The following is an 18049-nucleotide window of genomic DNA, read 5'->3' on the forward strand; positions in this document are numbered from 1 at the left end:
AAAATAAAAGAAAAAACTTAGGAAAGACTGAAAGTAATGCTTTGGCCTTGTTCTAGCTACATAAACATAACTGCCAGGTGATGTACAAGCAACATAAAGCTAAAGATAATGCCAGCATGTTTGTAGTCTTTGATGAAGGGCAGAATACTGAGATCTTATGCCATCACCTCTTAGAATCAGGCTATTAAGATATCTGAGGAAATGTAGACAGGGTCATAACTTTGAAATTGTAAAGGTCACTTGGCTCAGAACGATTGCAAATATCATAGGGTTGAGCTTGACCTTAGGATAGTAAAGATCAGGGCAACATAAAAAGGATCAATGTAGCTGTAGATAGAGCCTTTCTGGAGCTGTACTTTTGAAACAAAATCAGAGAATAGTGCAGATGCTCCATCTGTTTGTGATGAATGGTGAAATTATAGCTGAATTGGAGTTACTGGCTTTTTATACTGATGAAGATGGACAATAATTTTGGTTAAAGGGGGCTAATTTTATTCTAATTCTATAGAATAATTTGCAATTCAAACATTAGCCTTTGTACTGCATGTTGCTTCTTCACAGACATTTGTATGTGCGTATACTTATATGTATATATGCATAAGATATTTTACCTGTACATATAACACACTCACACCACACACACACACACATACACACATACACACATATATTTGCTCACTATATAGCCATTCAAAATTTTCTATTCTCAGAAACACTATATGTTTATATGCTTAAGTCTCTCTCTCTCTCTCTCTCTCTCTCTCTCTCTCTCTCTCTCTCTCTGTCTCTTTGTCGCTGTCTCTCTCTCAAGTATATATGTGTGTGAACAGATATATACTTAATAGTATATATGACACAATTGAAACTGTGATTGTTGCAGTAATAGAAACTCACAGCATCCGAGGAAACATGATGCCTCAGATAGTTTGGAATTAAAAAGTAAAAATCTTATGTTTGGTTTGGAACCCGTGCTTCAGTAGAGATGACTGTCAGAAGAAACCAGAGTGTGCCTTCCTTTCAGCTCCTATCTTGTTTAAATGAATGACCCTCTTACCCTGAGAAAGACAATGAAAGGAGGAGTGTCATTTCTGTTTAGACAGGTAATACATGATCTGACTTGAATGGATTCAGATAACATTTAGGAATTGGATAGCAACTTTTCCAAGTAATAGCTGAGAAATCTAGGCAAAAATACTTCCAGTGAAAAATAAAATTAGAAAATTATGCTCAGATTTTTTGAAAATTATTTGTTTGCTTTTCAAGAATAAATCATTTCCCCCTTCCTTTTTCTCTCTTCAACCTTTCCCATATATGCCTTGCTCTCGCTAAAACCCATGACCTCTTTTTCATTAATTGTTGTTACAAACATATATCTATAAACATATTTATTCTGAAATACATGAATATGTCCTATTCAGTCGATAAAATGTTACCTGTATGTATGTTTGTAGAGCCAACCATTTCGTATTAGATAGCCAATTGGTGTGCCTTTTTCCTGGTGAAGACAATTTTTTCTGTTCTCAATCTACAATTATATACAGCAATATTTTTTGTAAGCCATAGACTGGTTATAATTCTAGGGAAGACTCTGAAGGATATAATTCTTCTGTTATGCAAAGTATTTTCTTTTTAATTACCTCATTTAAACATGAAGTCCAAGGCATATTCAGTAACTACAAGGTTTATTGATGTACCAAGAAAGACCAATTCTCTAAATATCCTCTCTGCAGGGCTATTTCTGGGTATTTTCAAGTAGATTTCATGAGATAGTTTTAAAGATGTCAAAAGAGAAAGAAATCTAGCACTTTGGGGGTCACCTCTTAGCTATGGGGAGCTGTCACTTTACTCTAACAGACTTCGCTTGGTTTCAAACAATGGAAATAACAAGGAAGAGATACTTCTACTTATTCTTAGTGGCTGCTGGAGAGAACTAAGGATAAGTGTAACTTTAATTGTTTTCAAAGCCTACTTTTAATGATGGTTCCTAAATGTTTTAACCTCCCTTCTAACCCACCACCCACCAGAGGTAGTGGAACGAAAGGATATGGGAGAAGTGAGCCTGTTTAGAAATGGTTCTTTGGAGCAACTCTCGTCTGCGTTGTCTGGAAATCAGCAGTTCAGCTCACAGGTCAGCAGCATTCACTCTTCAGATAAGGGTTCGACTTTTTTTAAAAAAGAGTTTACACAGGAGTGAGATCTTGTAGCATTTGTGGTTTTGTTTTGTAGCCTGACATTCCTCATTTAGCGTAATTTCTTCGAGCTTCATCTCTGCTGTCACAGTTGATGACAGATTTGTTGCTCTTTAAGGCTGACTGATTTTCCATCGTGTTTACAAATCATGTTTTCTATCTATTTATGGATATTTTCATTATTCTCACATTTGCTATTGTAGATACTACCACAGTGAATACATTAGTTATCCATTCGGCATAGTGATCTTAATCCCTATGGATAAATAACCATAAAGCAGTTGTCTGGATGGAGTGAAATCCTGTTTTAAGGGAAATATTCATAGTGTTTTCTATGATGACTTAATGGTTTACGTGTTTATGTGCTCATTGTTAAGACATATTATTTTGTACTTCTGATATTTTGTCCTTGTTATTATGTACTTACTTCCTTTACTCTTTAGACAATTATTTTGCACTTTCCTTTTTGGTTATTATTTCTGTGGGATATCTTTTTATAGCATTTCATTCCCAGTGTCTGTTTGACCTTTAAAGTAATGTAGATCTTTTGTAGGCAGTATACAGTTGAATTTTGGTTTAATATTCATTCATTTGTTATATTTTTTCATTGATTGAAGAGTATAAGCTACACGTTGAAAGTGATTGCCCATAAGAAGGACCGGTCACTTACTTTCTTCATGGTGTACCAGATGCTCTGCAATCACATCATCCTCTCTTCTTTGGTGTTTGTTGTTTGTGTAACACTGCTGTGTTCTTTTTTGTTTGTCAGTTCTGCATCTACTATACATTTTTTTTTCCTTATGGCTCTCATGAGGCTTTATATAAAACATCTCAAAGGCATAGCAGTCTATTTTAAACTAATAAATTCAGTTGCAAGACTAAAACTGTGTACTTGAACTTTATTTTTTTGTCAAATTATATGTGATCTATGTCAGGATTTTCATCTTTAGATATTATATATCACTGATAAGTTATTGAATTATATTTGTAGTTGTTGATACTTCTTTAACTTTTTACTTTTGAAATTCTCTCGCTCTATCACACAAATACACACACATTTTTTTTTCTCAAATTCATGGCCTTTGGCTTACTCCTCTTGTTTCACAACACAGCACACACACACACACACACACACACACACACACACATACACACACACATACACACACACACACATTCTAAGGTAAAAACTTATCAGTGCACAAGCATTACAGAGATTTGGTTGAGATTAATTACACACTGCCATTTACTGGACTTTTGACCTTTCCTATGCGTTATTATTACTTAGCATCCCATCAAACCTACGAATTCTATTTTTCTTATCAGATAGTTACAATACTGATGGATTCCTTAGCCATAGTTTCTCTGGAGAAATCACTTCTGACTCTTCTGTGAATATTATCTTTCTTGAGTATAGTGTCCTGGATTGCTGTGTCTTCCTGTAAGCACTCTGAATAGATCCTCATGTTTGTGCCTTGTGGTGTTTCTGCCCTGCTGGTACCCTGATGGTCATTCCCTAGTGTGCAATACATTCGTCATTTAGGCTTAGTGAATATCAATGGTCACTCTTCAAATTTGATTTTTTTTAACTATCAATCTTTTTTCATCTCCTTTTTTCAATTTTCATCTCTTCCCTTCTCTGATCCTTCCAGATTCCTCTATTGGAATGTGCATTTACTTGATTACCCCCTTAGCTCTTGCTTCGTTCTTTTGCTTTTTGTTCCCTGATGTTGCAATGTTAAATGTCTTAAAGTTTGCTGACTCTAACATGTCATTTATTTCTCCATTGTTTTCCTGATATAAGTGAGTCATGTGATTGCTCTGTTATATCTCAACAGTAAGGTGATTATTTTGATGTCTTTGTCATTTTGTTGATCTCCATTTCTTTCAGTGCTCTTGGTGTTTTATATGATTATTTCAACAGTGTCTGGATTGTTTGGTTAATTTTTATTTTCCTATCATTTACTTATGGTTGGTGCATTTGAAGATATGGGTATCTTTCTTAATCTTGACAGAATATAAAAAAAACAAGGATATTGTTTTCAATATTCAATTCAGCAAAACCACAATTTTGTTTCGTAAACAAGATGCAGAAAGGAAACCTGAGTTCAAAATGAAAACAGATGAAGGTATTGTGATTTTGTCTGTCTTTATCACTTTATCGACTTCAACTCCTGTTCATCCTTCTGATATTGGGATGATCTTTATATTCTCACTATAATTCTGATAATTACAAGTCCATGAATATAGTTTATGGTACACAGCTAAGTTGCTAGCTGGGACCTTCTCTCACCAAGGAAGTGGATTTTAAGACTTGGTAATAACCAGTGGGGTCTCAAGCCAATTCAGGGAAGGCCTCTATGAGTTGTGTTTTAACAGATATACTTTTTAAATTTATAAAATGTATTTGATGTATTTTACTTTGACAGCTGTTGAAAATTTAATGTGAAATATTTGGTGATTGATAACATTATAGGATGTTGAAGACAAACCCATGGATATATTTTAATGTATAATATATCCTTACTATGCTTTAACTTGACAGCTGATAGGACATTATTATTGGTTCCTTCTGAGGATCCTGTGGCTAGCAGCCCCATTTGAATTTCAGAATATGTTTATTAACTGTCTAGGTTTTATGTCCAAACCTACGTTTTCCCCATGCACCACAGTGCCTGCCTACTGGAAGCTGTTCATGTGAAATCCATCACTATGCAGTTGTCCTGAGCAAACAGCCACATTTCCAGACAATCACTCAAAAATTTTAAGTTCCAAATTAGCAATTGCTGTCTCATGTGCTTTTATCTGAAGGTGTGAGTGAATTACAAATAAGCATTTGTCTTAAAGGTGGTTTAGAGCACATGGAAATCTATTGAGCTATAAAACAAAAGGAGAAAAATGTAAGCACAATTTGCTCAGTCTTTATTGCTTTATTTCAAGCAACTTTTCAACCATGAGCATTGCCTGATTCACAAAATAACCACAAAAATCCACTTAATCAATGTGGCTTCTCATGACCAGAACAAGAACATACCATGTATGAATTTAGTGAGATTTCTAAATGAGAAAGTCTTTCTTCTAATTTGGATTCATAATTTTCAGATCTCTTTATTAATGGGTAAAGATCAGAGATAGAGAGACCTTAATAAGACTGACATCAGATATATAGATGTCATTGTGTGTGAGGCTGTGAGAGGCAGCTGCGTACCTGGTCGAGCACAGGCTTTAAACCCCAGAGACCCTCAGGGATGTAAGAGTTCAGCCTTGTTCCTGGACCGCTGGCTCCTTTCACATTGCTATAGCCCCTCCCACAGAGAGGTTTGTGGAACAGGTAGAGGGCATGACTCAGGCCACAGAGCCTCAAGACAGATCTCTACACTAATGAGATACCTAAAGGCCAGAGGGCATAACCAATTAAGCATTCCTTCCCAGACCCTCCTCCTTGCAAAAGGTATTTAACCTCAGGCCCGCCCTTAGAATACAGAGGTATAGCTTTATCCATTTTCTGCCATGACAATAAATATCTTAAGACCATATCTCTCTTCTTTGGAGCCCTCCTTGGGAACCATGGGGAAGGTTTTTACCTAAAGAGCCGTGTGTAATATCCCGCCCATGTCAGAGGCCCCCAACTCAAGCAAGTGAGCCCAGACAGCCATGACCCAACCATGACCCAGCTAAGGGAGTTGTCATAAACAAGAGTCTCATCCCTGCGGGATGCAGTTAGAGCTTCTCCCCTGTCCCCACTTTGGCTGCAGGTCAATCCAGCCCTTGTGTCCCCAGTGTCTCTGCCCTTCCATGACCTCTCTGGGCACCTAAGATCAGAAGGGCCAGAGAACCAGTCAGTTCCCAGCCACTTCCTGGGCCAGGCACCCTCAACTCAAGATCTCCGGCCCCTGCAGGACCCCAGACTGGGTTCTCCCTCACCCCTGGAGCTGAGTCCTGAAATTTCTCACAGCCCAATGTCTGCCTGGTGCTTAGTGGAGTAAACATAGTCAAATTCCCATGCCTCTGCCTCCCTGGGGCAGGACCCTTAACCTTTGAGGGGGGGACCCACAACTCAACCCACAGGACCCACACCTACAAGCATGCTACAGTCCAACAATTGTGATCTGTGCTCTAAAGGCAGTATTTAACTACAAATGTTTGACACCTTGCAGACATATGGATTGACTCCAACCTTGCCTAAGAGGTCAATGAGAATGACAAATAGATGCTAAAGTAGAATATTTTATGTAACCTTTGCACATCAAAGGTTTATATAATGCCTCATGGGCAATAGTATTCCCAGGCTTCCTTTATCACTGTGAAACTTCCAATTAAAAGCAACACCCTTTGCAGCCAACAAGAACTTGATATTTTTACAAGCTACTTGTATCAGAATGAAAGGAAGGATTACATGAACTATGGACATCAAAGAACTTTATTATCTATTGCCTTGTGGTTAAACTCATGTTCTACCATATCTCAAAACTGTTTGATACATACAAACATATATTGTACATATAGACCTGAGCCAAAAATTTAAAGTCATGTAAACAACTCAGTTTAATAGATAGATAGATAGATAGATAGATAGATAGATAGATAGATAGATACAGATAGATATACACACATTTGATCAATCATTTGATGAATTGCTATAAAGAATCGAACTTGCTTATGAAACCGTCTAGTTAAAAGGCAGAGGATCTGGAGGCTCAATTAAAAAGGCTGGAATTGAGCTCTAAAGCACAGGTGCTGGAATTTACAGAGAGAAAAGATTTTTCCTCCTCTAACTGCTTGTTTAGGCTTAAATCCACTGCAAGAGAGTATGTAGTCTGTCAACTCCCATTTAATGACATTTTAAACTTGCCTATGAGAACTGCCAATGTTCCTGCTGAGTGGTTGTCTTAAAATGACCTCAAGAGAAGTAAATAGGAATGCCATTTAACTCTCTGACCTCTGCAGGACTTGATGCTATTTAGATTTACATCATTCCTAAGCAGCACTAGAGCCCATGGAATTTGGAATAGTAAGACCTGCTCTGGCTATGTGAGTTTTGGTAAATAAAATATTATTAAATATTACATTTATTAAATAAAAATAATACTACCGTCACTCAGTTCCCAGATATTACAGAGATGAAATGAATACTTAACATAATGTACTTATCCATGACCTGTGTATATATTAATTGATTGTTTTATTTGTAAAATGTAAATGTGGTTAATAAATACATAATAAGGGACTAGGGAGATGATACTAAATTAAGAGCACTGGATGACTGATCTTTTAGAGGAACCAAGTTCAATTCTCAGCACCTACACAGTGACTCACAACCTTCTGTATTCTCAGCCCCAGTGGATCTGACACCCTCTTCTTGCCTTTGCAGGCACTGTACATAATGGCACATAGACACATATGCAGGCAAAACATACACCTTTTTAAAAAAGTGAAATAACAATATAAATGACTGAATGGGATTTGTTCATTGTAGGCCTATATAGCTATGAGGAATTAAATCAGGCTGATTGGAGGGGGGCACAACACAACTGAGGCTGTGACCAGTTTATCGAGAGCAATCAGACTCGTTATACCTTAATCAGTGGATAATGACAGTTGCCAGGATCAATACAGTTGCAGTTGCCGGGATATGATAAAGTTTGCAAACTTTACAGGGTACACAAGGTTCATGTCTAAGACCAATTGTCCTGTCAAGTTTCTCTGCTTCCTTGACCACTAAGGGAACATATGGAGAAATACGAAGTGGCATGAATGCTTCACTGCCTGAAGTAGTATATTGGTCTCTCAGGAACTCAAAAGAATGATGTGCCTCAAGATCCATGAGCTCTAACCTGAAAAACATATGATATGTGACTCTCAAGGTAGCTAGGACAGGCCAGTTCAATAGTTCATATGCAGTTAATAAAAAGGGTTGAAGAAGTTGAACAGGAGGGCAACACCATAGGAAGACTTGCAGTCGCAACTAACCCGAACCCCAGGGAAATCCCAGAGACTGAGCCAGCAACCAGGCAGCATACACGGGCTGGTCTGAGAACCCCTCCACCCCTGCTGCACATATATAGCAGAGGACTGCCTGTTCTGACCTCAGTAAAAAATGGGAAGTGCCTAATTCTCTAGAGACTTGAGGCCCCAGGGAGGTGGGAAGCCTGGGGGGTATGGGAACATCCTCTAAGAATAATGGGGGAGGGGAAATAGCAATATAGAGCCAGCCATAAGTGGTATTAGCATTCATTTTGTAAATATTACCTATTTATATCATGTTTGTTTATTTATTTATTTATTTATTTATTTATTTATTTATTGTGTGTGTTTGTGTATGCACACGTGCATGCACATGCATGTGCTATAGTCCACAGTTCTGGAGTCATTTTTTTTTTCTACCTGAGGCTTCCAAAGACGAAACTCAGGTCACCAGGCTTGAGGTTCCTTTAATCATTGTGCCATCTTTTCTGTCTTTCTCGTTCATTTGTGTTATAATTATTGTGGGAGGGAGCGTTTGTAATTCTACTTCACACTATAAACAAGTTCTTCTGTGTGTTTACTTACTTCTTTGGGAATTATTTGAATCTTCTTCATTGAAATATGAGACTTGTATGTCTGGGAAATATCCTGGTCAAAGAATGTGCCAAATCCCTCTGGCAATATGTAGGCATATGTGCATATGCCCTGTCTCTTTTAAATATGAATATAAATAGTTGCATATGTAGAATCCAAAACAGTAGCTCTGGAAGATGATGAGCGTCACATAGCAGTTACTAGAGACAGACATGGAAAGGGTAAAGAGACTGGAGATGTCATACAATACTACAGTTAGATCACCCAGCAGAGTGAGTTCAAACAGTAGTAAGGTTCAGAAACAGTGCATAGTCTGAACTGACAGTCGAAGTACTACAAATATTAATGACAGTAATGAGTAATACAATGCCTTCAATTTGATTACTATAAATACATTCATGAATCCGAATCTTACTGTGTACCTCATAAACTCATAAATACATTTTCAATGCATGCTGTCTGTCTTCAAAAAAAAATTTAAAAAAAAAAGTTACAAGAACCTGAATGAAATGTTGCATGCTCTGATTGTGTTCTAATAATTGCTTCTGCTTTTTGCTCTCAGCGAATCTGGAAAATGGCTTCAGTGCTGATTTAACATTCTCTTTCCTCGCTCTGCTCTCAGTTAAGCAGTCTCATTTGTCACCACACAGACAATACGGAGTCAGGAGGAAACTACCCAGAGCTCATGCTTTCTGAAAGGACTCCTTCATAGTCTAAAACATTTACTTTCAAGGATTCATCTGTAGACGTTTTTTTGTGTCTATTTTAATGATTAAATTATAAATGGATCATGGTGAAGACAAGGAAAAATAATTACAGGGTCTGGAAAATGGCTGTTCTTTGTGTTTATAATTATGAGGAAGTACGTATTAGAATATGAAAATCTGGAGAGAAATATGATAAAAATGATCATATCAGCAGTTTCTTCAAATAGAAAGTAATCATTTATGATTTTAATAATAAAACTTTATTAAATATACTAATAACTACAGATTTAATTTTGCAATGCCTCTCATAGAAATGACAATTTACCGTTTGAAATCACAAAAACCACAATATACTGATGAAATTTGTATTCAGATCATAAATGAGATAAAATATCTGGCACTTTTGAGTCTTAAATATTACAGGTTTTTTTTTTCAAAATATCTTATGTCTTTCCTTGTAAAAAATGATCTATAGGAGTCTCTGCTCTCGAGTGATTCCATAATGGTCTGAACATTCTAAACGCCTCACCAAAAATCTCTTGTTCTGAATTTTATTTTATAATACTGTGTGTGCAGGTTTATTTTTATATTTATTCTTGGTTGTGTCTCTTCAGATTAATATGAAAATGAGCAAGTATTTCCTGAAGTGAGTCTTCTCCTAGGCAGATATAAACATTGGAGATCAAAAGCCAGTGTAAGATTAACAATTTGCCATGGATATTTCACAAAGCACATAAACCCGATGTGAATAATTAAAAACGTGGAAGGGATGTAAAACGAGAACTTTTATAAGTTAGTTCAAAGCTCAAGTCCTTATAGAGTAAATGCTTCTCACTAAGCCCCTGCTGAAATAGGTTGGTGCTGAGACCTCACAAAGATGGGACACTTGTCAACAATGTACCATCTTATCTACAAATATTTTTGACTGTATATTTTTGATATGACCCTAGAATTATAAAGGCTCTGACAATCAGATATTTGAATCATGTAGTAATTTAGCTCCTTTTCAACTTGTTCTGAGAAAACAAACAAACAAAAAGAGTAGAAACATTCATTGACACTTAGAGACTGGGCTCTTTAAATGCAGAGATTGTATTTTAGGAAAATTTAAGATTGACGATGTAGCTCAGGAGGAGAGTAGTTACCTACCTCTTGTATGAGATGCTGGGTTTGATCTCCATTACTGCCAACACCAGCAGCAGCAGCAGGAACACCAACAGCAGCGACAACAAACCAACCCACAAATAAATGTAATGAAAAGAAATTCACCTATAAAAGTGCTTGCATGTCAGGCTAGTGTTAAAATGAAACATTAGGGGCTGGAGAAATGACGCAATGGTTAAGAGCACTGGCTGCTCTTTCAAATGTCTTGAGTTCCATTCTCAGCAACCACATAATGGCTGCTAACCATCTATAATGTGATATGATGCCCTCTTCTGCCATGTAGGTGAACATGTAGATAGTCATACATACATACATACATACACACATAATTAATTAAAGGTTAAAATAGAAAAATGGAAAATTTTATTTTCTTTACCTCTGTGTTAATTTTTTTTTTACCCTGTCTCTTTGCAGTAATATTCACTCTGTACACAATTAAAAGTATATACATCATGGGTTGCTGATAAGCAGCTCTGATAGAAACTAACAATTCGTATAAGAATTTTTACTTTATTTAGGAAAAGTGTTCTCAATAAGACACTAAGTGTGTCCCTTGTCTTAATGTATCTATAAAGTATGGCTGTGATTGTATCATAGCTATTTAGGTTATAGTTTTATCTGGCACTCTTTCTTAACAAATGTCCTGTTTTTCTCATTATAGGTTTTATATACACTGGAGAAGTTGTACATCGAATGCTAACAGCTACACAGTATATAGCCCCTTTAATGGCAAATTTTGATCCCAGTGTATCCAGAAATTCAACTGTCAGATACTTTGATAATGGTATGTATTGATTGCCGTGTTTGTGTTGAATGCATAAAAAACAAACAACAAAGGAACAAATAAAACTCAGCAAGAACCACAACAAACCCAAGCACCAGATTTTAATCAACATTTTGGGGGATTTTTCTGTATACCCGGCTTGTAAATATTTCACATCTGCTTAATGCTGCCCTTCATTCTTAACACTGTTAAAGGTTAGATTGTTAAAAGTGAAGTAAGTTGGTCAGATAGCTGTTCACTCATTCACTCATTCTTTCATTCAGAAAATGATTGTTTATGTCACAATAGAGTACATGAGTGGATATAGGCAGAAGTTCCCACAAAACATATGTACTTGATGCTATTTGTCATAAATCCCTCCTATTATACATGTCTAGCTAAATATAAATTTAATACTAATGAACTTCACATGGAGGCCAATGGCATACTCTTTTGAAATTGGATTTCTACAGGTTGATTTCTGCAACTATTCATCAATATGCTGAACTCACCTTTCCAAACTATGTCAGAGGCATTTCAATTTTACTTAAGAAGATTAGGTGTCATTGACATGAAATTGGTCAGGTTAAGATATACTAGGACTATTGATAACAATTAAAACCCTGTATTTCTTTGGAGAACATATAAAGTATCTTAGTCACTGTTTTCTTTCTTTGAAGAGACACCATGACCGCAACAACTCTTATAAGAAAGATTATTTAATTGGGGCTGGCTCATAGTTTCAAGACTTAATCCATTATCATCATGGCAGAGAGCATGGTGACAGGCATCCCAGGCATGATGGTAGAGAAGTAGTTGAGAGCTATATCCTGATACGTGGGCAGAGAGAAAGACACTGGAGTTGGCATGGGCTCTTGAAATCTCAAAGTCCATCCGTGGTGACACAGTCCCTTCAACAAGGCCAAATTTCCTAATCCTTCTAAACCTTTAAATAGTACCACTTCGTGGTGACTAAACATTCAAATATATGATAGCCTTTGGGGGACTATTCTTATTCAAACCATTACATTCCACTCTCTACCTCCCATAGGCTTTTAGCCATAAAATAATGCAAACACGCATTTAGTCTAACTTTAGAAGTCCTAAGATTGCTTAGGTTCAAAGTCCAAAGTATCTTCTAAGACTCCTGCCAAGTTCTGCTCCTTGATGTGGTTGGAACGTGAGCTCCTTGTTTAGTTACATTTCTATCAGCTTCTCTTGTTGATGGGATCCTTCATTGCTTATGCTTTTCTTTACAATTTCTCTTCACAAGGTAGACATTGGATGGCTGGGAACTTGGCTTAAGATCACCACTGCCTTTTTTCCATTTTGTACCAGGCTTTCCTTTAAACATTTTGTCTGCTTGAGCACAACATACAGTTCCATTAGACTTCCTGTCCTTCCATATCTCCTCAAACTCTACATTTTACATTTCCCTTTCTCTATCTTATTCCCTTTCTTTCAGATCTAAATAAGAGTGATTGCTAATATCAACATGACATGGTCAATATTAGGCTGACTTGATATCTTCTCTACCAATGCCATAAATCCACAACTCTTCAGTTTTGCCTCGGGAAGAATTTGGGGGACAAGTACAAAAAACAGGCTCATTCTTTGCCAAATGTCATGAGAACAATTGACTACTTACTAATATTTTTCCTCTTTGAAACATCTTAAGCTGTCCCCCACTACATGCATGGTCCAAATCACACTTAGCACTGTCTTCCATGATCCTCCAAGGATGTCCCATTAAGGTCCACTTTGAGCATCTAACTATTCTAGTCCAAAGTCCCATTTTTTGCACATTCCCCAACAAACAGTATGGTCAGGCCTGTCACAGCAATACCCTGCTTCCTGTTGCCAACTTCTGCCTTAGTTACAGTTCTATTGTTGGGAAGACAAATCCCTGACCACTACAACTCTTAAAAGATAAAGCTTATTTACAGTTTCAGCACTTAGTACATTATCATTATGGTGGGAAACAGGTTGGCTAACATGGTACTGGACAGGTAGTTGAGAGCTACATCCTGATCTGTGAGCAGAGAGAAAGACATTGAACTTGGCTTGAGCTTTTGAAACCTCAAGGCTTATCCCCCCTCCTACCCCCTACCCCCCAACCCCACCCCCCCCACCCCCATGACAGAATTCCTTCAACAAGGGTACTGTCTGATCCTTTGAAATAGTGACAATCTCTGGTGGCTAAGCATTCAAATTTATAAGTCTATAGGGGCCATTCTTATTCAAATCACCACAGAAACTATTATGAAAAAAACCTATAATGTATTTTTAAATATCATTAAGATTCAAATAAGAGACTTTAGGGCATGCAGGCTACTTTTAAGAGTATTTTGCTTCCTCAGTGAAACTATTGGAAAAAAAAAACTTTCATTTGCAAGAGGTTATCAATTGGAGATAGCTTCAAAATTAGGGACAATGGCATGAGTCCACTTCTTTCAACTCTAGGACCCATTTAATGAAAACCCATGCAGGATCTCCCCACACTGTGAGGGACCTTGGTTCAGTAGCACTGAATACTAAGAACCAGACTTTTATAAATTAAAAAGTCATAAATACACTTAGTATTCTCCCATAGGCTATCATGTTGCCTATTTCTCTTGTACAATTATTGTTAAAAATTAACATATACTACTCCAGGTGACCTCTAACTTCTTGACATGGATAATAACTATGTACTAAGAAATCTACCTTCAGTTCTTAACACAGGAACATAAAAGATTGTATGTGACAATAAATATTCAATGACCTTATAAGTAAAAAGCTTAAGTATTTAAGATGAATTTTTACTTCTAAGAATTTTGGAATCACTAACACTTATGGTGAAGTAACTTTTGTGTGATGGCCAAGGAATATATAATTCCCATGATATGATATGGAAAGCTGAGTTACTACTGTGTTATTTATTCATATATGAAGCAATTTAAATGATGTACAGCTTTTAATGTCATAGCAACTTGCCTTTGAATTGACTGGGTAGGATCACTCACATCTGCTATAGGATAGGAACAACCTCTTGAGGGGGACAGCTACATGTCACAGAGTTTCTTCTAAAATAAAACCATAGCATTTAAAGCACCAATTTTTAAAGCCAGTTTTAATGGTTATAGATAGCCCAAAGGATAACTGCAGTCCATGTGAGTCAGGAATGTTAATGTGCAAAATGGGAGATCTATAAAAATAGTGTCTTTCATTAGAAAAGTAATTTGATGTTTTTTAAATAGCAAGTCAGATAGTACAGTTCTTAACTGTGATTAGTAACCTGATCAAGCATAGAATCAGAAGAAAAGGGGAGCTACTTGAACAGTAGCATCAGTTTATTCTAGTTATGCTTATATAGTGAATATCAAACGTTGAATTCATTGATGACCGTGTAATTTAATTATGATTCAGGAAGCTGAATGCCAATAATATCTGGGCTGTTGAATGAGCTCCTGTGGATGTCTATGCATTTGTTTAGATTTTTCAAAATTTCTTTGATTTGGGTTCTTAAATGCTTCTACCTCCCTTTTAGCCAATGGACCTAAGGTAGGGGAGAATGATGGTTAATGGGACAAGGGAAATGTGGACCTGATTAGAAGTAGAAGATTGGACAATTCCAATCTTCATTGTCAGGATATCAGCAGTCCAGTCCAGAACATCAAACCTGACTCAGTAACAGCAGTTCAGGCTAACTGTTGAACACCAAGCATGAATCAACAGCAGTGACTCAATACAAAAAAAAAAAAAAAAAAAAAAAAAAAAAAACCACACACACACACACACACACATACACACACACACAAGGCTTGGTCTAATTGTCACAAGTCCATGAAAATGGCAAGAAGCAGCCAGAATACCTTTTCTCTATGAAGAGAAAATACTTTTTTTCTATGAAGTCATTACAAGCAAAGATCAGTGAAGACTAGTGAAGAGTTGGAAGGCGAACCAATACAAGAGTGTCATTCTCTGTCTACTTACACTCTTTCCAAGCAGCATGTGTCCTCTCATGTTTCCACTTCAGCAAAACATCCTCTCATAACACAGCTTCCAGATAAACATCATTGATATAACTGGGTCTCCAATGAAACCAAAAATTTCCACTTCATCTATCCATGCTTAAATATCTTCAAAAAAATCAGATCCAGAAGGTCATGATGGGAAGTAGAGCTTTTAGCTCTCTAAACAATAGGCTGGGTTCTTTAGCAACTGATGATTTTCTTTTACTCAACCATTGTTCAGTGTGATGAGCAGAAAGCAAATCATAAAAGACACTACTCACCTGTGTATCATTATTGTCCTACCTCAGCACTGTGCACAAAAATTTGAAACTTGAAACCTTGTTCCTCCAGTAAACAAAATAACAGAAATATTTAGCAAATTTTAAAACTCAAGGACATTTATACTGAAAGGTATTTCATTAGTATTATACATAAACACAAAAATAAGCCATTCTGCCACTATACAAAGTAAAGCCTTTTCCATTATGTGCTGTTTTTCACTAACATTGTTGTTAGAAATATCTTCACATTGGAGAGATGGCTCAGCCATTAAAGGCTTGGCTCACAACCAAAAATATAAGAGAACTACCTTCACCAGAATTTTCACTGAAATACTTATTTATATTCACCTCTCCTTTTCAGAAAGGGTATGAAGCCATTGTATTGTATCAAATCAGAAAGCCCTTGAAGGTGATAAGTATCCTTCCCACATTATAGGTGAGGAAGCAGCTTTATGCAGGTGAATTTTGTCCCAGTTAGGAAGAAGGAGACTTGGAGGCAGTTAATGGTCTCCCTTTACCTGTACCACAGACTACGGCAGAAGTTATACAATCAAACTTAAGTGAAGTAGACATGACAGACATGATCAGAAGACTTTTTTATACAATTAAACTTATTTTACCTGTAAAGTTTTCTTAGCTATCAGTATGTTTTAAAATTCTCCAGATTTAAAACATGATGTCATAGACACAGTGGTATCTATAACAAAGAGAGCTATCACCTCTACCCATTAAGGGCTGAGCGTTTCCTATTGCTAAAATTTCAGGGTCAAGTTCAACAATGTTTTGGTGTTATTTTTAAAATTGTCTCTCAATAGAAACACATTTCTATTCCTTTAACATCCTTTAATACTTTATAAATAATTAATCAAAATACTTAAATAAACAAGACTATTTAAAAATTCTATCTAGCTCTAGATTTATTACTAATGACCAGGGCAAATGCTATTGATTCTTTAAAAAAAAAAAAAAAAAAGCTAGAAAGCAGGTAGATTTTGTCAATAGGTACATTTTATTCAGCTACTTCTGCTCCATTTTGACACAGCTTCTTTGGCTCAAGGATTTCATATATATTGGCATCCTTTTGAGGTTCATAGTAGAAGCTAGTCATTCAACAGCTTCCTCCCCCACTTTGGAGACTATTATGGCAGAGGCCCTTGAGGATGGTTGAGGATAGCAAAGGATTTCTATTCTCACACTGTTGCCCATATTTTATTTTGTCACCCACCTCAGTCCCCAAACAATTGCCTACAGGCCTATGAATCTGTGCTTTCTGTCACATATATTTTGTTTTGTTTTGTTTTATTTTCTTGGAATTGATTTCTTTAAAATAAACTCTAATTCAAGTACCACTTTCCCCCTACATTTTTATAGCCAAGTGTCATCTCTCTTTATTGGCTACTCCTTTGTCATCTTAGTCCATTCCTGCTCACTATTCTGCTCAAGTGTATCTGGCCCTTCTTCATTATTAAGCCAATGTCTACCAACTACATGACTGTCTTTATCACATCTTGGCCCTTAGCACTGTGCCTGTAGGCTCTGCCAACCAGAATAGGGGATATGTGAACCACCAGGATTGGGGACAAGGTAGGAGGAATGAGGGAAGAATTATCCAAGAATCAAGCTGGGCCACCTATAAAGGGTAAGCAGGACACACAGATTTATCAGGCTCTCTCTAAGAAATATCATCTTCTGAGCTTCAGCATCCCCTGGGAATTTACTAGATATACAGACTGTTGCTTACCTGGTCACCCAAGTCTGTAATCCTAGCTACCAGGGAAGCCAAGATCATAACCTGCCAAGGATACAGCATGAGTTCAATGTGAGCCACCCTAAGCAACATAATGAGACCTTGTCTCAAAATAAGAAGTAAAAAAGAGACAAAATTATAAAAACAAACAAACAAATAAATTGCTTAAAGTCACTGGGATGGAGTTAAAAACCTGATTCAAAACAGAAAGCTTGCCAGTACAATTGGAAGCATGGGGGCTATAGGACCAGATTTATAGGTTTACAGGTCTGCTTTGAAGTTGAATGGCCACGTGCTCTGAGACTCATGAAACCACATCTTTGGGTTTCTCTTCTATCATAAGGATTTGCCTGTAACTCAAAATTTTAATGTGCCTTGAAATCTCTAGAGTTCCTTTGAAATAAAAATACAATTTTGACTTATCACTTCAGAAAATCAATTCTGTAGGCTAGATAATAATCCATATTTTAAAATAAGCCCCAAGTGGTATTGATATGGGCGATTCAAGCATCACTCTAACAGTTCTGATATAAAGAGTCTGTGTAATGCCCTTCAGGTGTTAGATACTAGGTGAAAGCATACGTGTGTGTGTGTGTGTGTGTGTGTGTGTGTGTGTGTGTGTGTGTATTTTCACACATATATTTT

At 36.7% G+C, this 18049-nt stretch overlaps 1 protein-coding gene across 2 annotated transcripts in view; it reads left to right on the forward strand.

Annotated features, from left to right (window-relative positions):
• Nucleotides 1–18049, forward strand: part of Plxdc2 (plexin domain containing 2) — a 366505-nt gene that overhangs the window by 238379 nt on the left and 110077 nt on the right. For both annotated transcript variants that reach the window (XM_034510583.2, XM_034510585.2), the window contains exon 5: nt 11280–11402. In XM_034510583.2, the coding sequence (XP_034366474.1) occupies nt 11280–11402 (123 nt within the window). The remainder of the gene's footprint in view (nt 1–11279; nt 11403–18049) is intronic.

This window comes from Arvicanthis niloticus, chromosome 8, assembly GCF_011762505.2.
Source record: "Arvicanthis niloticus isolate mArvNil1 chromosome 8, mArvNil1.pat.X, whole genome shotgun sequence".
Classification (NCBI taxonomy): domain Eukaryota; kingdom Metazoa; phylum Chordata; class Mammalia; order Rodentia; family Muridae; genus Arvicanthis; species Arvicanthis niloticus.